The sequence below is a fragment of the Pristiophorus japonicus genome, chromosome 6 (assembly GCF_044704955.1).
Source record: "Pristiophorus japonicus isolate sPriJap1 chromosome 6, sPriJap1.hap1, whole genome shotgun sequence".
In the NCBI taxonomy this organism is placed as follows: Eukaryota; Metazoa; Chordata; class Chondrichthyes; family Pristiophoridae; genus Pristiophorus; species Pristiophorus japonicus.
The window spans coordinates 13,810,583-13,834,551 of NC_091982.1; the positions used below are offsets into that span (position 1 = coordinate 13,810,583).

At 44.8% G+C, this 23,969-nt stretch overlaps 1 protein-coding gene across 1 annotated transcript in view; it reads left to right on the plus strand.

Annotated features, from left to right (window-relative positions):
• Positions 1-23,969, plus strand: part of med12 (mediator complex subunit 12) — a 190,997-nt gene that overhangs the window by 158,382 nt on the left and 8,646 nt on the right. The window contains exons 40-42 of the mRNA XM_070882632.1: positions 9,556-9,785; positions 15,257-15,395; positions 22,064-22,285. Of these exons, the coding sequence (XP_070738733.1) occupies positions 9,556-9,785; positions 15,257-15,395; positions 22,064-22,285 (591 nt within the window). The remainder of the gene's footprint in view (positions 1-9,555; positions 9,786-15,256; positions 15,396-22,063; positions 22,286-23,969) is intronic.

Sequence of the window (23,969 nt, forward strand, 5' to 3'; positions counted from 1 at the left end):
TAGCATAGTGGTTATGTTACTGCACTAGTAATCTGGAGATGCGAGCTCAAATCCCACCACAGAATAAAAAGCTAGTATCAGTAATGGCGACCATGAAACTACTGTATTGTCGAAATTGTCGTAAAACCCATCTGGTTCACTAATGTCCTTTTAGGGAAGGAAATCTGCTGTCCTTACCTGGTCTGGCTTATATGTGACAGACCCACAGCAATGTGGTTGACTATTAACTGCCCTCTTAAATGATCTAGCAAGCCATTCAGTTGCAACAAACCGCCACAAGAAACAATAATAAGAATAAAACCGGGCGGACCTCAGCCTCGACCGTGGCACCATCACCTACAAGGACTGCAGCGGTTCAAGAAGGCGTTTCGCCACCACCTTCTCGAAGGCAATTCAAGAAGGGCAATAAAAGCTGGTCCCGGAACAAATTTTTTAAAAAGCCACACCCAGCCCAGTCGACCCAGCAACGACCTCCTCACTAATATCTGGGGACTTGTGCCAAAATTGGGAGAGCTGTCCCACAGACTAGTTAAGCAATAGCCTGACATAGTCATTCTCTCAGACTCATCACCATCCCTGGGTATGTCCTGTTCCATCAGCAGGACAGACCTACTAGAAAAGAAAATAAGACTTGCATTTATATAGCACCTTTCACGATCACTGAACGTCTCAAAGAGGTGGTGGCACAGTAGTATACAGTCAGGAGGGAGTGGCCCTGGGAATTCTCAGCATTGACTCCGGACTCCATGAAGTTTCATGGCATCAGGTCAAACATGGGCAAGGAAACCTGCTGCTGATTACCACCTACCGCCCCATCTCAGCTGATGAATCAGTACTCCTCCATGTTGAACAGCACTTGGAAGAAGCACTGAGAGTAGCAAGGGCATAGAATGTACTCTGGGTGGGGGACTTCAATGTCCATCACCAAGAGTGGCTTAGTAGCACCACTACTGACCGAGTCCTGAAGGACACAGCTGCCAGACTGGGCCTGCAGCAGGTGGTGAGAGAACCAACACGAGGGGCAAAACTTACTTGATCTACCTGTTGCAGATGTATCTATCCATGACAGTATTGATATCAGTGACCACCGCACAGTCCTTGTGGAGATGAAGTTCCATCTTCACACTGAGGACACCCACCATTGTGTTATGTGACACTACCACCGTGTTAAATGGGATAGATTCAGAACAGATCTAACAGCTCAAAACTGGGCAGCCATGAACGCTGTGGGCCATCAGCAGCAGCAGAATTGTATTCCACCACAATCTGTAACCTCATGGCCTGGTATATCCCTCACTCTACCATTAACATCAAGCCGGATGACCAAACCTGGTTCAATGAGAAGTGTAGAAGAGCATGCCAGAAGCAGCACCAGGTGTACCTAAAAATGAGGTGCCAACCTGGGGTAGCTGCAACACAGGACTACAAGCATGCTAAACAGAAGCAGCATGCTATAGACAGAGCTAAGCAATCCCACAACCAACGGATCAGATCAAAGCTCTGCAGTCCTGCCACATCCATTCGTGAATGATTGCGTACCATTAAACAACTAACGGGAGGAAGAGGCTCCATGAATATCCCCATCCTCAATGATGGCAGAGCCGAGCACACATGTGCAAAAGACAAGGCTGAAGCTTTTGCAACCACCTTCAGCCAGAAATGCCGAGTGCATGAACCATCTCGGACTCCTCCTGACATCCCCACCTCACAGAAGCCAGTCTCCAGCCAATTCGATTCACTCCACCTGATACCAAGAAATGGCTGAGCGCACTGGATACAGCAAAGGCTATGGGCCCCGACAATATCGCGGCTGTCGTGCTGAAGACTTGTGCTCCAGAACTAGCCGCACCTCTAGCCAAGCTGTTCCAGTACAGTTACAATACTGGAATCTATCCGACAATGTGGAAAACTGCCCAGGTATGTCCTGTCCACAAAAAACTGAAAAAATGCAATCTGGCCAATTACTGCCCCATCAATCTACTCTCAGTCATCAGCAAAATGATAAAAGGTGTCATCGACAGTGCTATCAAGCAGCACTTACTCACCAATAACCTGCTCACCGATGCTCAGTTTGGCTTCCGCCAGGAGCACTCTGCTCCAGACCTCATCACAGCCTTGGTCCAAACATAGACAAAAGAGCTGAATTCTAGAGGCGAGGTGAAAGTGACAGCCCGTGACATCAAGGCAGCATTTGACCAAGTGTGGCATCAAGGAGCTCTAGTAAAATTAAAGTCAATGGGAATCGGGAAGTGGGGGTGGGTGGGCTCCACTGGGAAGTCAGTGGGAATCAGGAGAAAACTCTCCACTGGCTGGAGTCATACCTAGCACAAAGGAATATGGTTGTAGTTGTTGGAGGCCAATTGTATCTGTCCCGGTACATCGCTGCAGGACCTCCGCAGGGCAGTATCCTTGGCCCAACCATCTACAGCTGCTTCTTCAATGAACTTCCCTCCATTTGTGTGAAATATTAGATGAAATAAACATAGTGAGAGAGGAAGTATTAAGGGGGTTAGTAGCTTTGAAAGTGGATACATTTTCCAGCCCCGGATGAAATGTATCCACAGGCTAAGAGAAGTAAAAGAGGAAATAGCAGAGGTTCTGACCATCAGTTTCCAATCCTCTCTGGCTACAGGTGTGGTTCTGGAGGACTGCTAATGTGATACCTTTGTTTAAAAAGGGAGAAAGGGATAGACCGTGTAATTACAGGCCAGTCAGCCTAACCTCTGTGGTGGGAAAATTATTGGAAAAAATTCTGAATGACAGGATAAATCCTCATTTAGAAAGACATGGATTAATCAAGGACAGTCAGCATGGATTTGTTAAGAGAAAGTCATGTCTGACTAACTTCATTGAATTTTTTGAGGAGGTAACAAGGAGGGTCAATGAGGGTAGTGCGTTTGATGCAGTGTATATGGATTTTAGCAAGTCTTTCGATAAGGTCACACATGGCAGACATGTCACAAAAGTAAAAGCCCATGGGATCCAGGGCAAAGTGGCAAGTTGGATCCAAAACTGGCTCAGAGGCAGGACGCAAAGGGTAATGATGGGTGTTTTTGTGACTTGAAGGCTGTTTCCAATGGGGTTCCGCACTAGGTCCCTTGCTCTTTGTGCTATATATCAATGATTTAGACATGAATGGAGGGGGTATGATTTAAGAAGTTTGCAGAAGATACTAAAATCAGCTGTGTGGTTGAGAATGAAGAAGAAAGCTGTAGACTGCAGGAAGATATCAATGAGCTGGCCAAGTAGGCAGGCCAGTGGCAAATGGAATTCAACCTGGAGAAGTGTGAGGTAATGCATTTGGGGAGGGCTATCATCATCATAGGCGGTCTCTCGAATGAGGGTGACTTACTTCCACAAGAGCTCACAAATGTTTCAGTGAAGGACCCGATTTTCCAGTCCTGAACTCCAATTGAGGGGATAGAAAATGCCTGTGCATGGATTTTTTTTTTACGTGTGGTGACCGTTGCACATCAGCCACCACATGGGCTCGATAAAGCTAGGCCTTTATCCAGTGGCAAGGGTTGAACCAAGACGACTGGAGACCTGCTCTGCTGCACGGACCTAGTGCGCACACGTAGGGGCAGGCCTGTACTGCCCCTGAGCCCTCGACTCTTCTGTGCCCCGTATCCTCATTCGCCGCACCTTCGCCCACGATGTTCCAGGGCCCGGCGCTCCAGCTCTATTTATAGCCCTGACCTGCGGTGGTCTCACACAGGTCGGGGCAGCCCACGAGGTGGGACCTTATCAAAAGGCGTGCGAAAATCCATATTAACTAACGCACTGCCCTCATCGACCCTCCTTGTTACCTCCTCAAAACATTCAATCAAGTTAGTCAGACACGACCATCCCTTAACAAATCCATGCTGACTATCCTTGATTATTCCGTGTTTTTCTAAATGAAGATTTATCCTGTCCCTCAGAAATTTTTTCCAATTATTTCCCCACCACCGAGGTTTGGCTGACTGGCCTGTAATTACTCGGTCCATCCTTTTCTCTCTTTTTAAACAATGGTACAACGTTAGCAGTCCTCAGCACCACACCTGTAGCCAGAGAGGATTGAAAAATGATGGTAAGAGCCTCTGCTATTTCCTCTCTTGCTTCTTTTAACAGCCTGGGATACATTTCATCCAGGCCTGGGGTTTATCCACTTTCAAAGATACTAAATCCCTTAATACTTTCTCTGTCACTTTGTTTATTTCATCTAATATTTCACATTCCTCCTTTCTGATTGCAGTGTCAGCATCACCCCTCTCTTTGTGAAAACATGCAAAGTATTCATAAAGGGGAGGGCTAACAAGGCAAGGGAATAACATTAAATGGTAGGACACTGGGAAATGTAGAGGAACAAAGAGACCTTGGAGTGCATGTCCGCAGATCCCTGAAGGCAGCAGGCCAGGTCGATAAGGTGGTTAAGAAGGCATACGGAATACTTGCCTTTATTAGCCGAGGCATAGAATACAAGAGCCAGGGAGGTTATGCTTGAACTGTATAAAACATTAGTTAGGCCACAGTTAGAGTACTACGTGAAGTTTTGGTCACCACATTACAGGAACGATGTGATTGCACTACAGAGGGTATAGAGGAGATTTATGAGGATGTTGCCTGGACTGGAGAATTTTAGCTGAGGAAAGATTGGATAGGCTGGGGTTGTTTTCTTTGGAACAGAGGAGGCTGAAGGGAGACCTTATTGAGATGTATAAAATTATGAGGGGCCGAGATAGAGTGGATAGGACAGACCTATTTCCCTTAGCAGAGAGGTCAACAACCAGGGGGGCATAGATTTAAAGTAAATGGTAGAAGGTTTGGGGGGGGGGATTTGAGGGGAAATTTCTTCACCCAGTGAGTGGTGGGGGTTTGGAACTCACTGCCTGAAAGGGTGGTAGAGGCAGAAAGCCTCACCACATTTAAAAAGTACTTGGATGTGCCCTTGAAGTGCCATAACCTACAGGGCTACGGACCAAGAACTGGAAAGTGGGATTAGGCTGGATAGCTCTTTGTTGGCTGGCACGGACACGATGGGCCGAAATGGCCTCCTTCTGTGCTGTAAATTTCTCTGATTCTAAAAGGTCAGAAGTGGGGATGTTCGCTGATGATTGCACAGCTTTAAGTTCCATTTGCAACTCCACAGATAACAAAGCAGTCTATGCCTGCATGCAACAAGACCTTCATGACATTCAGGCTTGGGCTGATAAGTGACAAGTAACATTCGCGCCACACAAGTGCCAGGCAATGACTGTCTCCAACAAGAGAGCATCTAACCACCGGCCCTTGACATTCAGCGGCATTACCATTGCCGGGTCCCATGCTATCAACATCTTGGGGGGGCGGGGGGGGAGGTGTCATCATTGCCCAGTTACTTAACTGGACCAGCCAGATAAATACTGTGGCTACAAGAGCAGGTCAGAGGCTGGGTATTCTGTGGTTGAGTGTCTCGTGTCTCGTGTCCTGACTCCTGAAAACCTTTCCACTATCTACAAGGTACAAGTCAGGATTGTAATGGAATACTCTCCACTTGCCTGGTTGAGTGCAACTCCAACAACACTCAAAATGCTCGACACCATGCAGGACAAAGCAGCCTGCTTAATTGGCACTCCATCCATCACCTTAAACATTAATTCCCTCCACCATCGTTGCACTGTGGCTGCAGTGTGTACCATCTACAAGATGCACTGCAGCAACTCGCCAAGGCTTCTTCGACAGCACCTCACAAACCCACGACCTCTACCACCTAGAAGGACAAGAGCAACAGGTGCATGGGAACACCATCACCTGCAAGTTGCCCTCCAAGTCACACATCTTCCTAACTTGGAAATATATATCGCTGTTCCTTCATCGTCGCTGGGTCAAAATCCTGGAACTTCCTCCTTAACAGCACTATGGGAGTACCTTCACCACGAGGACTGCAGCGGTTGAAGAAGACGGCTCACCACCACCTTCTCCAGGGCAATTAGGGATGGACATTAAATGCTGCCCTTGCCAGCGACGCCCAGGAAAGACTAAAAAAAATAAGGAGTAGTATGTGCCTGGGATTGTGAAGTGTGACCCTAAAAAGATTACCCTTAATAAGAAATAAAATAAAGAGGAAGAACAGCCTCTACATATACAGGACAATGTGAAAGGCTTCACTGGGATAAATAATAGGAATGTACAGAAACACAGTTAAAGAATGGTCAGAGAAGCAAAGAAAGACCTGGGGGAAAGTATAGCTGTAGATGTAATACATAATAGTAAGAAATTCTTTCAGTACTTTAACAGTAATCAAGGAAATGTGCGGTATTGATGGTCATTATGAAGTAGCCACTGAATTCTGGGAAGCTGCCAGTAGGCTGGGAGCAGGCTATTGAGGCTAATAAGCAAAAAAGGGAAGCTTATATCAGAAATCGAGAGCTCAATACTGCAGAAACCCTAGAAGAGTGTAGAAAGTGCAGGGGTGAAATTAAAAAGGAAATTAAAAAAGCAAAGAGAGGGAATGAAAAAATACTGGCAAGTAGAATCAAAGAAAACCCAGAGATATTTTATAATTACATAAAAAGCAAGAGGATAACTAAAGAAAAGAGTAGGGACGATTAGGGACCAAAATGTTAACCTGGTGTGGAGGCGGAGGATTTGGGTAAGGTATTAATGAATACTTTGCTTCACAAAAGGGGGAGTGATGCTGACATGAAGTTAAGAAGGAAGGGAGTAAAAAATTGGATGGCATAACCATAGTAAGAGAGGAAGTATTAAGGGGTTTAACATCTTTGAAAGTAGATAAATTGCCAGGACCGGATGAAATATATCCTAGGCTATTAAAAGAAGAAAGGGAGGAAGCGTTGACCATCATTTTCCAATCCTTACTGGCTATAGGAGTTGTACCAGAGGATTGGAGAACTGCTAATGTTGTACCATTGTTTAAAAAGGGAGGAAGGGATAAACTGAGTAATTGCAGGCCAGTTAATTTAACCTCGGTGGTGGGCAGATTACTTGACAGTAGAAAGACACAGATTAATCAAGGACGGTCAGCGTGGATTTGTCAAGGGAAAGTTGTGTCTGACTAACTTCATTGAATTTTTTGAGGAGGTAACAAGGGTGGTCGATTAGGACAGTGCATTTGATGTAGTCTACATGGACTTTAGCAAGGTTTTTGACAAGGCCCCACATGGCAGGCTGATCAAAAAAGTAAAAGCCCATGGGATCTAAGAGCGAGTGGCAAATTGGAACCAAAATTTTCTCAGTGAGTAGGAAGAAAAGGGTAATGGTTGACGGGTGTTTTTGCGACTGGAAGGCTGTTTCCAGTACGGTTCCACAGGTCCTTTTGCTTTTTGTAGTATGTATTAATGATTTAGACTTAAATGTAGGGGGCATGATAAAGAAGTTTGCAGATGATACAAAAGTTGGTCTTGTGGTTGACAATGAGGAGGAAAGCTTTAGACTGCAGGAAGATATTGGTGGACCTGTCAGTTGGGCAGAAAAGTGGAAAATGGAATTCAGTCCAGAGAAGTGTGAGGTAAAGCACTTGGGGAGGTGCAACAGGGCAAGGGGATACACAATAAATGGGAGGATACTGAGAGGTGTGGAGGAACAGAGGAACCTTGGAGTGTATGTCCACAGATCCTTAAAGGCAGCAGGACAGGTTGATAAGGTCGTTAAAAAGGCATATGGAATGCTTTCCTTTATTAGCCGAAGGATCGATTAAGAGAAGGGAAGTTATGCTAGAACTGTATACAACACTAGTCAGGCCACAGCCTGAGTACTGCGTGCAGTTCTGGTCACCACATTACAGGAAAGATATGATCGCACTAGAGAGGGTATAGAGGAGATTTACGAGGATGTTATTAGGACTGGAAAATGTTAGCTATGAGGAAAGATTGGTAGGCTGGGGTTGTTTTCTTTAGAACCGAGGAGGCTGAGGGGAAATTTAATTGAGGTGTATAAAATTATGAAGGGCTTAGATAGAGTGGTAGAAAGGACCTATTTCCCTTAGCAGAGCGGGCAATATCCAGGGGGCATAGATTTAAAATAGTTGGTAGAAGGATTAGAGGGGAGATGAGGAAAAAACATTTCACCCAGAGGGTGGTGGGTTTCTGGAACTTACTACCTGAAAGGGTGGTAGAGGCAGAAACCCTTGTCATATTTTAAAAGTACTTGTATGTGCAGTTAAAGAGCCGTGACCTACAGGGCTATGGACCTCATGCTGGAAGGTAGAATTAGGCTGGGTAGCTCTTTTTCGCATGGACACGATGGGTCAAATGGCCTTCTGTTGTGTTGTAATTATTCTATGATTCTATGTGCAACAAAGCAAATAACAGACTTCAATACAGAGTAAAGGAATCAGTTAGCGGGAGTAAACTTCAGGGTTATCTATGCAGTTGTAACCCTGTCAACGTGGATTCAGAGTGGAAGAGCCTGGCTGACCAATCTTCCGGATTTCTTTTTGTGACATCCCAACTGACTTTTGAAAGGCTTACAGCATTAGTGTACCTAGACCTCCAAAATAAAAACATTGGATAAAGATCAAAATGAAAGGCTACTAGTTAAGCTCAATGTCATGGAGAGTCAGGATAAATTTTAGAAATGAATATGAAATTGGCTGAAAGGTTGAAAACCTTAGGTAGTGCTCAGTGTGGTTATGTCAGGGTAGGGATCAGTATTGGGATCACTACTGTTTCTGATTTGGAACAATGCCATCGATTCACAAACTCAATGCAAATTGATTAAATTAAACTAACAGGTGAAATCAAACTTGGGGGGTGGGGGGGGAAACGACAGTTAATACTGAATTACCAACTCGGTAATACAAAATGATTTGAACAAAAGGTGTAGGTGGCTGTAATAATTGCAAATGGAATTTAATATAGACAAGTATCAAGCGCTGCATGTCGGAAGAAAAAAAGGCCCATTCTATTAATGGTATCAAGACAGCAAAAGCTGAAGTTGAAAAAGATCTATGGGTCCTGATTGCTCCTTTGATGGCTGGCTAAGTTGAGAATTGAGCTATCAGCAAAGCAAGTAGAATATTGAACTATATAGCCACAACTGTAGACTAACGGTCAAAGCAGGTGATGCTCTAACAATTGTTATGTTCTGCTCACCAAGACACAAGGGAAACATTAAAGGACTGGTGGCACTACATAGAGAAGAACTTCCCAGTATAATGGTAAAGGTGAAAACCTTGAGTTATTTAAGAAACAAATTGGATGCCACAGTGGACGGACTTGAGTCTTTCTGAATGGACGAATTAAATTAGGCCAAATAGTTTTCCTTGTCCATATTTATCTTGTGATAACAATAGTGACTACACTTCAGTAATAATCATTGGATATGGTGCACTTTGGGACGTGATAAGGCACTATATAAATATAAGTTTATTTTCTTTATTATCTGTCTATTAGGTGAAAAAGGTTGGGATGGTGGAGGAATATGACCTAACTTTAAGTGATAACAAATGGAATTTATAATACGTTGAGGTGGGAGTGAGATCGTAAGAGCCCAGAAAGAGTAGCAGGATAATGGAATGAGTTGGATGGCTTCTTTTGTTAACAATCTTATTCATGCAAGACTGTTCTCTTCCAGAATATTTCCCAAGGGTACACCAACTATGGCTCACACTTGGGGATGCAGCCACACCCTTCGCAGGCGAGCGGCATGATTCCTCCTGCCTATTCAAGCCAACCATACCAGGGCAGTCACACGGCCAATAATCCTGCACTCGTAGATCAGGTTCGGCAGATGCAACAACGACCAAGTGGCTACGTTCACCAGCAAGCTCCAGCTTATGCACACTCCATGCAAAATACACAGAGGTACATGTCGCAAATCTGATTTTCCAAACCTAACTTTACTCCAATTTACAATGTTATCCTTCTCTCTTCTATAAGTTGTAAGTCTCTTGCCTCGTCTCTGCCATGCACCTTCCAGACTTAGGAAGTCACTGCATGATTTGTTCCCAGGCCTCTGGTCCCGTTGCTCTGTTTAGAAGATCAAATGTGCATTGGACAACAGAAGTGAATCAGTGTTCTAACTATCCTCCCCACCACTCAGTACCTCCCAGTAGCTTTGAGCGATAGGACAGTATTTAAGAATAGTAACACAATGTGCTGTGCTTCTTTCCATTCTCTATCCCCACCCTTCTTTATTTTTTTTCCTTTTTAATGATTGTAAATCATTTCCTTGCCAAATGGCTGGACAGAATTGGTATACAGTCTGAAGACTTGTGTGTCAGCTTAGCTTAGTTGGTAGCACTCGTGCTTCTGGGTCATTTGAGTCATTTACCAGTGACTGACACTCCCCAGGGCAGTACGGCAGGAATCCTGAATTGTCAGGAGTTATATATGCATTGCCATTCGGCTAAAACGTTAAACTGAGGTTCAGTCTTGCCTGTTTTGGCGATTCAGGTGAGTCTTTAAAATCTCATGCATTTTTTAAAGAAGACCGGGGAGTTCTCCAGCTGTTCTGTTCAACGTTACTTCCTCAACTAATACCAGAGAAAAAGGTTAACTCGTCATTTATCTCACTTGTGAGACGCTGATGACACAGAATGGATTGTCATGTTTGCTTACATAACAATAACTGCACTTCAAAATTAGTTGTGTAAAGCATTTGAAACATCAACAATGCATGAGAGAAACCTATTCAAAGGAGAGAGTTGTGTGACAAGTGGGGAGTTTCATCATTTCAAATTGTAAAAAGAAATATTTGAGATGGTTAATCACTAACTTAGTTTTACTGGAACTGCGAGCATGGCTAAATATGCAAACATCACTAACAAGTTTGCCCTCAAAACATATTTCCTAAAGATAATTATTACTCAAATTAAGTACCATTTAACACAACTATTTACTTTGCTCTGAAGATCATCTAGTAAGGTAATTCAATAGAAGAGGTAACGTTTCATTGTCTGCCTTAAGTTTGAGTAGCAGTTTAATCTGATACTGGAAAAAGACAGGCCAATATATATTTGGTGGCACAAGCGACCTGTAAGCATTCCCTGTGTTTTAAATTCTGTGCAAGCTGGCCCACTAATACAAGTGCCCCCTTTCCACGAGCCCCCTTATGATCAGGACTCTACGGGCTAGATTTTCGGATTTCGGCGAAAATGGTGCTACAGTTTTTAGGCCGAACTTTCAGCCTTTACGTCTGCACCAGCGCATCGGTAAAGTCGGCGTTACACGAGGATTCGCAGCACAAACCGCGAGTTTTGGCAACTTTAGTCTGGTGCCGGTAGCGCTCGGTGCCAGAGAGGCCTTGGGAGGGAGAAAACCAAAAACAAAAAAATTGCAAAAAACATTCACAAAACCCTTACCTATTAAATCATTGAAAAAGAAAAAAACTTTAACTTACCTTTTTTGCAGGTCTTCATACTCACTGCTACTGGCAGGGCTGCACCGGCAGATTTGACCCTGTTGGTAATCTGGGCACAGAGTACGGGTCCGGAGAGAGCCAAAAGCACAACCGTAACTCAATCCGCGGCGTTGCACATTGTTTCACGTCAGCGCTCCTCTCCCCGGTGATACATGGAAGCGCCACCGCAAAAAGGTGCCCGATGATCCCGCCGACCGGGTTTTTGCCGCGGAGGGTCAAATCGCAGCGAAAACCCGGTCGCAAAGTCAGCGAAAATCCAGCTCAGATAGTTCAAGAATAACCATGCTTTAAGTTCATAGTTTAGGCTATAAATTGCAGAACTGATTTATTAAAAGTAACAGATAAGTAGTTGGAAGAGAAAATACAGCAGTTTACACTATTATTACAGAACTTTTATTTTTGTGTCACTTTGCGAACTCTAATGATGATTGTATACTTGGATATTGGTGCCATACTGTAATACTTGTACATGGAAATTTGTAATGGCTAACGGAGCTCCAGAAGATCACTTTCACACAAGCTGCAGTTCAGTGACACAAAAAGAACCGATGACATGGAAACATAGGGGTCAAGTTTTGGCCTGAGTTGCTCCTATTATTTTGGAGCAACTAGTTTAGAATGGAGTATCTTAGAAATTGCAATTCTCGGCATTTAGTTTGCTCCAGTTCTAGTGAGTTAGAACAGTTTCATTTTAGAACAGATTTTTTTTTCCAAAGGGGGCATGTCCGGCCACTTAAGCTTGTTTTGCAAGTTTAGGCAGTGAAAACTTACTCCAAACTGACTTAGGATGGAGTAAGTGTAGATTTTCATATGCTCAGAAAAACATTGCCTACATTTATAAATCAGGCGTAGGTTACAAATCAGGCATAGGGGACGAGAGATGGGAGGGGGAGGGGAGGAGGAGAGGGAAGTTTACAAACATGAAACACATCACTTTTACAAATAAAGAGCCATCATCAATAATAAATGATAAATAAATCAATAAATCAACCAATAAATCAATCAAAAAAAATTAAAAAAGAAAAAAAATAAATAAATAAAAAATTAAGTTTCTACTCACCGACTGCAGCACCAGTAGCCTTCCAACTGGGACGCCCCCCCCACCCCACCACCCACCCAGTGTGTGTGTCTCTCTCTCTCTCTCTCTCTCTGTCAGTGTCTCTCTCTGTCTGTCAGTGTCTCTCTCTGTTTCTGACAGCGAAGCGGTGGGGGGAAGGAGAAGAGAGGAGTTGGGGGGGGGAGGAGAAGAGAGGAGGGGGGGGGGGAGGAGAAGAGAGGAGGGGGGGGGGGAGGAGAAGAGAGGAGGGGGGGGGAGGAGAAGAGAGGGGGGGGGAAGGAAAAGAGAGGAGGAGGGGGGAAGGAAAAGAGAGGAGGAGGGGGGAAGGAGAAGAGAGGAGGGGGGTGGGAAGGAGAGGAAGAAGAGAGGAGGGGGGTGGGAAAGAGAAGAAGAAGAGAGGAGGGGGGGAAGGAGAAGAGAGGAGGGGGGGAAGGAGAAGAGAGGAGGGGGGGAAGGAGAAGAGAGGAGGGGGGGAAGGAGAAGGAGAAGCGAGGAGGGGGGGGAAGGAGAGAGGAGGGGGAGGGAGAGGAGGAAGAGGAAGGAGAAGAGAGGAGGGGAAGGAAGGAGAAGAGAGGAGGGTGGGGAAGGAGAAGAGAGGAGAGGGGGGAAGGAGAAGAGAAGGGGGCGGGGAAGGAGAGGGGGGAAGGAGAAGAGAAGGGGGCGGGGAAGGAGAGGGGGGAAGGAAGAGAGGGGGGGAAGGAGAAGAGAGAAAGGGGGGGAAGGAGAGGGGGGTGAGGAGAGGAGGGTGGGGAGGAGGGGAGAGGAGGGTGGGAAGGAGAAGGGGGAAGGAGAAGGGGGAGGGAGGAGCGGGAGGGAGGGGTGGGGGGAGGGAGGCTGAACGGGCCCGGCCGATGAGATGCCATGCAGTTGGGCCCCGCCGAGGACGTGGAGGGAAAGGGAACAGCTGAACAGGGGGGAGGAGGAGAGGAGCTGAACGGGGGTGGGGGGGGGGGGGGGGGGGGGCGGTGGAGCCGGAGCCGGGCGGGGGGGAGGCGGAGCGGGAGCTGAACGGAAGGGGGAGGAGGGAGAAGAGCTGGAGCGGGAGCTGAAGCTCAAGACGAGGGAGGCCCGAATCTGATCTTCACTGCCCCAGTGAGCCCATTCGGCCAGGGCTAGGGGCGGCATGCTTCGGGCCCCTCCCACGCAGCCCTAGCGGCCTGGAGCTACTGTACACGTGCTTACACTCTAGCGCACATGTGCTGAGGTCTGGCACTGTTTTCAGCGCCGGGACCTGGCTCTGCCCCCCACAGCTTGTGCTGCGCTGTGCCAAGGGCCTGGAACGTTCCAGCAGCAGGGAGAATACCGAGGTAAATTTTAGGCGCGGTTTTGAGCGCAGAAATCAGGCGTGGCTCGCGGGGCTGTGCCATTCTAGGCGTGGCCCGAAACTTGACCCCATACTGCCTGGAATATGCCTCTCATACTCCTTGAAGTCGAAAACTGGGATACAGAGAAACAAGTTGATCAAATTAATACAATGATTTCCTGCGATTCACCCAGCTGGAAGATCTGACAGCATTTGTAAATGTTCTCAAATACTTGGTGTTAAATTTGATTACTGTGTTTAAACTCAAAATATATTTTGCATGGTGATGAAACCTTTTGAAGTGACATTTTGCATACCAGACAAACTTGTGTATCATCTCCAAAATGTGTCAAAGCAAATTAATAGTAACCAAATTTTGGGGGGATATCACATCTCAAAAATAGATAATATGTAGATTTCCTTATAATTTGAATTTTGAAAGATATGTTATTTTTCACTGTTGTTTGCCTACACTTTGAAAGCACTTTGAGACATTTTGACATGTCATTGCAAATGTTATTGCTACTAAGGTTGTAGGGAAGTTTGCACAAATGGTCTTGATTTGCTATTCTCCATCTTCCTCGCCTTCCCATTGTTGGGATGGCCAAGTTTCCGATCACTCCACATAGGGAATTATATATGTGTAAGGACTCCCCCAGCCCCAGAAAATTCTATCAATGAGTGGTATTGCTCTTTGGAGCTATAGTATACCATGACACTGCCCACTAAATAGCTTGCACTTTACCTAACTCATGGTCTGTACCTACCCGTCTATATTCTTACCTCTGATCAAACCTCTAACTTTGAGCTCATCCAAAACTCTGCTTCTCATATTCTAATTCACACCAAGTTGTATTTACCCATCACCACTGTGCTTGTTGCTCCACCAATGCCTTGATTTTAAAATTTGCAACCTCGTATTCAAATCCCTCCATGGTCTCGTCTTATCTCCCTAGTTCTGTAACCTCCTCCAGCTCTACAACCAATGTTCCCTGTAATTTTTGGGGGGCGTGTGGCCTCTTAAGTAGACTGTGCGGCCCATTCAAAATTCTGCGCGTGCACGGTTTTTGCATTTTAAAATCTGCGCAGGTGCTCCAGAGCGCTGCGCAGCCTTGCAGATTAAAGGGAGCATTGCCAACAACCCTCAAGAGTTCTCTGTTCCTCCAACTCTGGCCTCTTAGAATCATAGAATGGTTACATTATGGAAGAAGGCCATTAGCCCGCCGAGCCCATGCCGGTCCTCTGCAAGCACACCTCAGCTTATGCATCACCTACTTCCTTCACCCCACCGCAGGCAGTCATGCCTTCAGCCACCTAGGTCCTAAGATCTGGAATTCTCTCCCTAAACCTGTCCACCTTTCTTTCCCCTCCCCCTCCTTTAAAGCTCCTTAAAACCTACCTCTGAGACCAAGTCACCTGTCCTAATATCTTCCTCTTTGACTCTGTGTCAATTTTATCTATTAGTCTCCTGTGAAGCACTTTGGAATGTTTTACTATGTTAAAGGTGCTATATAAATGCAAGTTTTATTTAATGTGTTTTTTTTTCTTTGCAGGCTAACTCACCAACCCATGCAACAGGCGCCCATGATGTCTGGAATTAGTCATATGGCCCCACAGAGCGTTCATTCAACTATGAGGACAAATCAGCTGGGTCAGGAACAGCAGTACATACGACAGCAGCAGATCTTGAGGGTAAGTCATGCTAAAATGCTTGGTTCAATAGTTTGAAGGTTATAACCACAGAATACCATCCTGTTAGTTTCAGGAGAGTCTAATATCAAATGTGTAATTCAGTGACATTCTGGATTGCTGCCAAAACTAGTGGTAAAACAGCATTCAAGAAAATGGATTTACTGACCTATCGAGTGATCACTGACTTAGATCTCTTGTATTCAGGGATTGAGGATAATCACCTCATTGTACGGGAAATCATCAAATAGCTGGGGCAGTTGAAACTTTCCTTACGGGTCAAAAGATAAAGGCGTTATTCAGAAATTGTGTGTTTATAACGATGTGGGTACAATGCTGCTTATGAATGGAATGATTAGACATGGAGGACAACTGCATACAAGTAGTGACATTCAAAGGGTCAGTGTGTAGATGGAGTGTAAAGGTATAGATCGCCCCATGAATAGTAGACCTCTGGAACAAGCTGTCATTTCATGTGGTGGATGCAGACTCGCTGAATTCCTTCAAGCGAAAACTGGATTTGTTTCTGGCTGTGGCGGAGATCACCTCTCACAGAAGATCGGTACTGCAGTGAATTTGAGGCCAGAGTGATCACCTGGACTAGTTTCAGTCGCCTAGATGGGTTGGAGAGGAATTTCCCAGATTTATTTTCTCCAAGTTGGCCTGGGTTTTTTATGTTTTTTTGCCTCTCCCAGGAGATCACATGGTTTTGGATGGGATGTATGTGTTGTGATACACAAGATATCACAATTGTGTGGGACAGGCTTGATGGACCTGATGGTCTTTACCTGTCCGTCATTGTGCGTATGTTCGTAATGAAGTAGTGATATTGGAGTAGTTGGTGTGTATGGAGCAAATAGGCTCAGAACAACGTGCCATTGCATCCTATCCCAACACTAAGTTATGCAACCCTATCATCCCTGTTTTTGCTAATCTCCTTTGATTCCCCTTTCCCCAACCCATTGAACTTTGTTCCACTTTTAATGGCAGTACCTTCAACTGTCTTGGCCCTACGTTCTGAAACACTCTCCCTAAACCCTCTGCCTTGTCGCTCCCTCAATTCTCGCTCTTCAGAACATTGGTTAGACCACACTTGGAGTACTGCATACAATTCTGGTCGCCATATTATAAAAAGGATATAGAGGCAATGGAGAGGGTGCAGAGAAGATTTACAAGGATGATACCAGAAATATGAGGGTATACCATTCAGGAAAGGATGAACAGGCTGGGTCTCTTTTCGCTTGAATAAAGAAGGCCGAGGTGGCCTAAATTGAGGTCTTTCACATTATGAAAGGTTTTGATAAACTTAATAGTGAGAGAGTCTTTCCACTTGTGGGGAAGAGCATAACTAGAGGCCATCAATATAAGATAGTAACCAAGAAATCAAATAGGAAATTCAGAAGAAACTTTTTTACCCAGAGGTGAGAATGTGGAACTTGCTGCCACAGGGAGTGGTTGAGGTACATAGTGTAGATGCATTTAAGGGGAGTCTCGGTAAGCATATGAGGGAGAAGGGAATAGAGGGTTCTGCTGACAGAGTTAGATAAGGAAAGACGGGTGGAGGCTCGAGTGGAGCATAAATGCTGGCATAGACTGGTTGGGCCGAGTTGCCTGTTTCTGTATCATATATCCTATGTAATTCAAAGAATAATAGAATAGTACAGGCCATCGAGTTTACACTGGCTCTTTCGAAAAGCAATCCCTATATCCTTGCACTTCTTTTGCTTCAAGTATTTAATCAAATTGCCTTTTGAAGGCTACTATTGAATCTGTTTTCATCACCCCATCAGGCAATGCATTTCAAATCCTAACCACTCTTGCATTAAAAAAGGTTTTCCTCGTCTTGCGTCTGGTTCTTTTGCCAGTCACCTTAAATCTGTGCCCTCTGGTTATCGACCTTCAGCCATTGAAAGCAATTTCTCTTTATTTACTCTATCTACATCTTTCATGTACTTAAACACCTCTATCCAATTTCCTCTTGGCTTTCTCTGCTCCAAGGAGAACAACTTCAGCTTCCCAGGTCTATCCACGTAACTGTAATCCCCCATCCCTAGAGACATTCTCGTAAATTTCTTCTGTACCCTCGCCAAAGCCTTCACGTCATTCCTAAAATGTGGTGCCCAGAATTGGACACAATCCTCCAGCTGGGGCCGAAATTGTGTTTTATATAGAAACATAGAAAATAGGTGCAGGAGTAGGCCATTTGGCCCTTCGAGCTTGCACCACCATTCGATAAGATCATGGCTGATCATTCCCTCAGTACCCCTTTCCTGCTTTCTCTCCATACCCCTTGATCCCTTTAGCCGTAAGGGCCATATCTAACTCCCTCTTGAATATATCCAATGAACTGGCATCAACAACTCTCTGCGGCAGGGAACTCCACAGGTTAACAACTCTGAGTGAAGAAGTTTCTCCTCATCTCAGTCCTAAATGGCCTACCCCTTATCCTAAGACTGTGTCCCCTGGTTCTGGACTTCCCCAACATCGGGAACAATCTACCCGCATCTAACCTGTTCTGTCCCGTCAGAACCTTGTATGTTTCTATGAGATCCACTCTCATCCTTCTAAACTCCACAATGTATAAAGGCCCAATTGATCCAGTCTCTCCTCATATGTCAGTCCGGCCATCCCGGGAATCTGTCTGGTGAACCTTCGCTGCACTCCCTCAATAGCAAGAAAGTCCTTCCTCAGATTAGGAGACCAAAATTGAACACAATATTCCAGGTGAGGCCTCACCAAGGCCCTGTACAACTGCAGTAAGACCTCCCTGCTCCTATACTCAAATCCCCTAGCTATGAAGGCCAACATACCATTTGCCTTGATTACTGCCTGCTGTACCTGCATGCCAACTTTCAATGACTGATGAACCATGACACCCAGGTCTCGTTGCACCTCCCCTTTTCCTAATCTGCCACCATCCAGATAATATTCTGTCTTCGCGTTTTTGCCCCCAAAGTGGATAACCTCACATTTATCCACATTATACTGCATCTGCCATGCATTTGCCCACTCACCTAACCTGTCCAAGTCACCCTGCAGCCTCTTAGCGTCCCCCTCACAGCTCACACCGCCACCCAGTTTAGTGTCATCTGCAAACTTCCTTCATCCAAATCATTGATGTATATTGTAAAGAGCTGGGGTCCCAGCACTGAGCCCTGCGGCACTCCACTAGTCACTGCCTGGCCATTCTGAAAAGGACCCGTTTATCCCGACTCTCTGCTTCCTGTCTGCCAACCAGTTCTCTATCCATGTCAGGATATTACCCCCAATACCATGTGCTTTGATTTTGCACACCAATCTCTTGTGTGGGACCTTGTCAAAAGCCTTTTGAAAGTCCAAATACACCACATCCACTGGTTCTCCCTTGTTCACTCTACTAGTTACATTCTCAAAAAATTCCAGAAGATTTGTCAAGCATGATTTCCCTTTCATAAATCCATGCTGACTTGGACCGATCCTGTCACTGCTTTCCAAATGCGCTGCTATTTCATCCTTAATAATTGATTCCAATATTTTCCCCACCACTGATGTCAGGCTAACCGGTCTATAATTACCCGCTTTCTCTCTCCCTCCCTTTTTAAAAAGTGGTGTTACATTAGCTACCCTCCAGTCCATAGGAACTGATCCCGAGTCGATAGACTGTTGGAAAATGATCACCAATGCATCCACTATTTCTAGGGCCACTTCCTTAAGTACTCTGGGATGCAGACTATCAGGCCACGGGGATTTATCGGCCTTCCATCGCATCAATTTCCTGCCTAATAAGGATATCCTTCAGTTCCTCCTTCTCACTAGAGCCTCGGTTCCCTAGTAATTTCGGAAGGTTATTTGTGTCTTCCTTCGTGAAGACAGAACCAAAAGTATTTGTTCAATTGGTCTGCTATTTCTTTGTTCCCCATTATAAATTCACCTGAATCCGACTGCAAGGGACCTATGTTTGTCTTCACTAATCTTTTTCCCTTCACATATCTATAGAAGCTTTTGCAGTCAGTTTTTATGTTCCCGGCAAGCTTCTTCTCGTACTTTATTTTCCCGATCTTAATTAAATCCTTTGTCCTTCTCTGCTTAATTCTAAATTTCTCCCAGTCCTCAGGTTTGCTGCTTTTTCTGGCAAATTTATATGCCTCTTCCTTGGATTTAACACTATCCTTAATTTCCCTTGTTAGCCACGGTTGAGCCACCTTCCCCATTTTATTTTTACTCCAGACAGGGATGTACAATTGCTGAAGTTCATCCATGTGATCTTTAAATGTTTGCCATTGCCTATCCATCATCAACCCTTTAAGTATCATTTGCCAGTCTACTCTAGCCAATTCACGCCTCAAATCATCGAAGTTACCTTTCCTTAAGTTCAGGACCCTAGTTTCTGAATTAACTGTGTCACTCTCCAGCTTAATAAAGAATTCTACCATATTATGGTCACTCTTCCCCAAGGGGTCTCGCACAACAAGATTGCTAATTAGTCCTTTCTCATTACACATCACCCAGTCTAGGATGGCCAGCTTCCTGGTTGGTTCCTCGACATATTGGTGTAGAAAACCATCCCTTATACACTCCAGGAAATCCTCCTCCACTGCATTGCTACCAGTTTGGTTAGCCCAATCAATAATACTCTGCTTTCGTGTTTTTGCCACCAAAGTGGATAACCTCACATTTATCCACATTATACTGAATCTGCCATGCATTTGCCCACTCACCAAACCTGTCCAAGTCACCCTGCAGCCTGTTAGCATCCTCCTCACAGCTCACACCGCCACCCAGCTTAGTGTCATCTGCAAACTTGGAGATATTACACTCAATTCCTTCATCTAAATCATTGATTTATATTGTAAATAGCTGGGGTCCCAGCACTGAGCCCTGCGGCACCCCACTAGTCACTGCCTGCCATTCTGAAAAGGACCCGTTTATCCCGACTCTCTGCTTCCTGTCTGCCAACCAGTTCTCTATCCACGTCAGTACATTACCCCCAATACCATGTGCTTTAATTGTGCACACCAATCTCTTGTGTGGGACCTTGTCAAAAGCCTTTTGAAAGTCCAAATGCACCACATCCACTGGTTCTCCCTTGTCCACTCTACTAGTTCCATCCTCAAAAAATTCCAGAAGATTTGTCAAGCATGATTTCCCTTTCATAATCCATGCTGACTATAGGTTTAGCATAGCTTCCTGGCTTTATAACTCTGTGCCTCTATTTATAAAACCCAGCATCCCATATGCTTTACTATCTGCTTTGTTAACCTGTCTTGCGACCTTCAAAGATTTGTGCACAAACAGCCCCAGATCTCTCTCTTTTTGCACCCCCTATAACATTGTACCATTTAGCCTGTATTGTCTCCTAATTCTCCTAGCAAAATGCATCACCTCGCACCTTTCTGCATTGAATTTCATCTGCCATGTATCCACCCATTCCACCAGCCTGTTGATAGCCTCTTGAAGTCTAGTACTATATTTTCACTGTTTAATACACTTCCAAGTTTCGTGTCATCTGCACATTTCAAAATTGTGCCCTGTACCTCCAAGTCCAAGGCATTAATGTATATCAAAAAAACATCAGTGGTCTGAATACTGAACCCTGGGGAACTCCACTGTATACCTCCCTCCAGTCTGAAAAACAGCCATTAACCACAACTCTGTTTTCTATCCCTTAGTCAATTTTGTATCCATGCTGCTACTGCCTCTTTTATCCAATGGGTTTCAGTTTTGCTAACAAGCCTAATATGTGCGACTTTATTAAAGGCCTTTTGAAAGTCTATATACACAACATCAACTGTACTGCCCTCATCCACCATCTCTGTTCCCTTGTCTAAAAATCAAGTTGGTCCAGCATGAGGTGCCCTTAACAAAGTCATGCTGGCTCTCCTTTTAGTCCATGCTTGTCCAAGTGACTGTTAATTTTCTGTTGTTTCTAAAAGCTTCTTCACCACTGACGTTAAACTGACTGGCCTGTAATTGGCAGATTTATCCTTCCCCCCCTCCCCTTTTTTGAACAAGGGTGTAACATTTGTAATCCTCCAGTCCTTTGGCACCACCCCTGTATCTGAGGAGGATTGGAAGATTGCAGAAAACACCAATGCATATTCTACCCTTCCCTCATCAACCTAGGATGTATTCCATTCAGACTGGATGACTTAATCCACTTTAAGTACTGCCAGCCTTTTTAGTACTTTCTCTTTATTTATTTTTATCTCATCCAGTATCCTGGCAACGTCCTCGTTTACCATAGTTTTGGAAAAGTCCTCTTTATTGATAAACATCGATGCAAAGTACTCATTTACTACCTCAGCCATGCCTTCTGCCTCAACCAATAGATTTCCAATTTGTTCTCTTCTCAGCCCCAATGCTGCTCGGACAACCCTTTTACTGTTAATATGTCTATAAAAGATCTTTGAATTCCTATCTATGTTGGCCACCGATCTATTCTCGTACTGTCTCTATGTCCGTCTTATTTCCTTACCATCTTGAAAATCCTCATCACACCTCTTTGACCTTATCTTTTATAAAAAAAAATGTTTTTGGACTACTCTTGAATTACCTGCTAAATTCAGGTCATTAGATCCTCCATCCCCACCAGCCCCCTAGTCCTACAGAGTCCCAGGGAAAGCTTTTACTACAGTGTTGGACTTATTCTCACCAAAACAAAAGTTCTTGAATTGGTATTCTACATTTTTCAGCAGCAGCAGCAACAACAGGTACAACAGCAGCAGCAACAACAGCAGCAGGTGCAACAGCAAGTGCAACAGCAACAGCAGGTACAACAGCAGCAGCAGGTACAACAGCAAGTGCAACAGCAGCAGCAACAACAGCAACAACAGCAGCAGCAGCAGCAACAACAGCAGGCCCAACCCCAACCACAGACTCTGGGAATGCAGGCCATCCCACCTCAGCAGACCATGGTAAGCTATTCTCTAGTTCACCCTGATTATGATATTGAAGCAACATGACCTCAACTTTCAGAAGGTGGTGCAATACCATAGGCTACAGTAATTTATTATTCAAATTGATATAGTAAACACCGTGATAGCCAAGAAATTATTGAGTTGGGCCTAGGGTCTTCCTTTATTTCCTTCCCCTCTTCTAAAGGTATCTCTTGTGTACCTATGCTTTTAAGTAGCAGGCCAGGTGTTGCTCTTCAGCCTTGTTCCTTTGCCGAGGAGTTGCTCAAAGTAATACTTACAAGCTAAATATTTCAAAGATTGCATGTATACCATTACTTAAATGGGTGGTTCATCTGAGGTCACCTGTTGGCAGGTACTAACAAAGCCGTGTTTGGGATTGGGAAAATTTACATGGATGAGAGTCCTTATGAGTGAATTGATCTGTTGGGTAATCGAGCCTCAGAGATTTCACATGGATCCTTAACATGATAGAAAAAATAAAACTGGAACATTACTTTCAGATGTCTCCAGGGCAACATGACAATGAGAGCACAGGATCATTTGTGAAGTGCAAATTTAGTGCATATGAAACACAAAAATGACAGGAGAAGACCAGCTGGTCCATCAAGCCTACTCCACACTCATGATGTCTAGAGCATCGTGTCTAGACATTTCCAACCCCCATCCCCCTGCTGCAAAAGAAAACCGGTCCAATGAAGGGAGAAATATCTGGAAAATTCCTCTCTGGTGATTGAAACCCGTTTAGGAGATGACATTGACCACGGGTATGTTAACTGTTAATCCACTTACCTATTATATGATGCAATATCTGCCCCAGCGAACAACTCATAGCTCTCATTGAAGGTATGCAGAGAGTCAGCACATATTGCACAAGCCAGATGTGAGGAGGTGGACAGCTAAAATGGAAGATTGATTAAGAAATAGCTTGATCTTAAAATGGAAAGACAATAGGGATTGCATTCTAGAAGGATGAAATCAAATGAGTTGATGCAGCTGCATTGGGGCTGTAGAATTATGAAGAAAACTCACCTCAGCCTTACTGTTGCCGGCAGTGGCTAATTTTGAAGTTCCTGGTGCCAGACTGATTGTGTAGCCCCAGCATGCAACTAAACTTACAAGGACAATGGCCTCCAAAATGTTTACCGCAGAGAAATTCCAGAACAATTGGAAGCAACAGTGATACCCAAAATCATGATGCCCTAAACATCTTATTCTCCCAATGACAAATATTTTTTCCCGCCGGATAAGGCAGAATTGTTCTAGAAGGTGGTAGGCGGAATTTCTGGCATTAAGCCCTAAGCAGTCTGTAGCTGCTTAATACGGAGCAGATTAATATCTGATGGGGTGGGGGGCTGGTAGGGCGGAGGGGGGGGGGGCTGGTAAGGGGGGGTGGGGGGGGCGGGTGTGTAACGTCTCCAGTTCACAGGGGCCATCAGAGTTTCCCTTAAAAGCTTTATAACTAAAGAGCGACAAATCCCCGGGACCAGAAGGCTTCCATTCCAGGGTTGTAAAGGAAGTAGGTGAGCACATTGCACGTGTCCTAACTATAATCTTCCAAAGTTCTCTCAATTCGGGAATCACTTAGATTGTAAAATTGTGCACGTCACTCCACGAAAGAAATGTGAGAGGGGGAAACCAGGGAATTATAGACCAGTTAGCTTAGCATCTGTTGTTGGGAAAT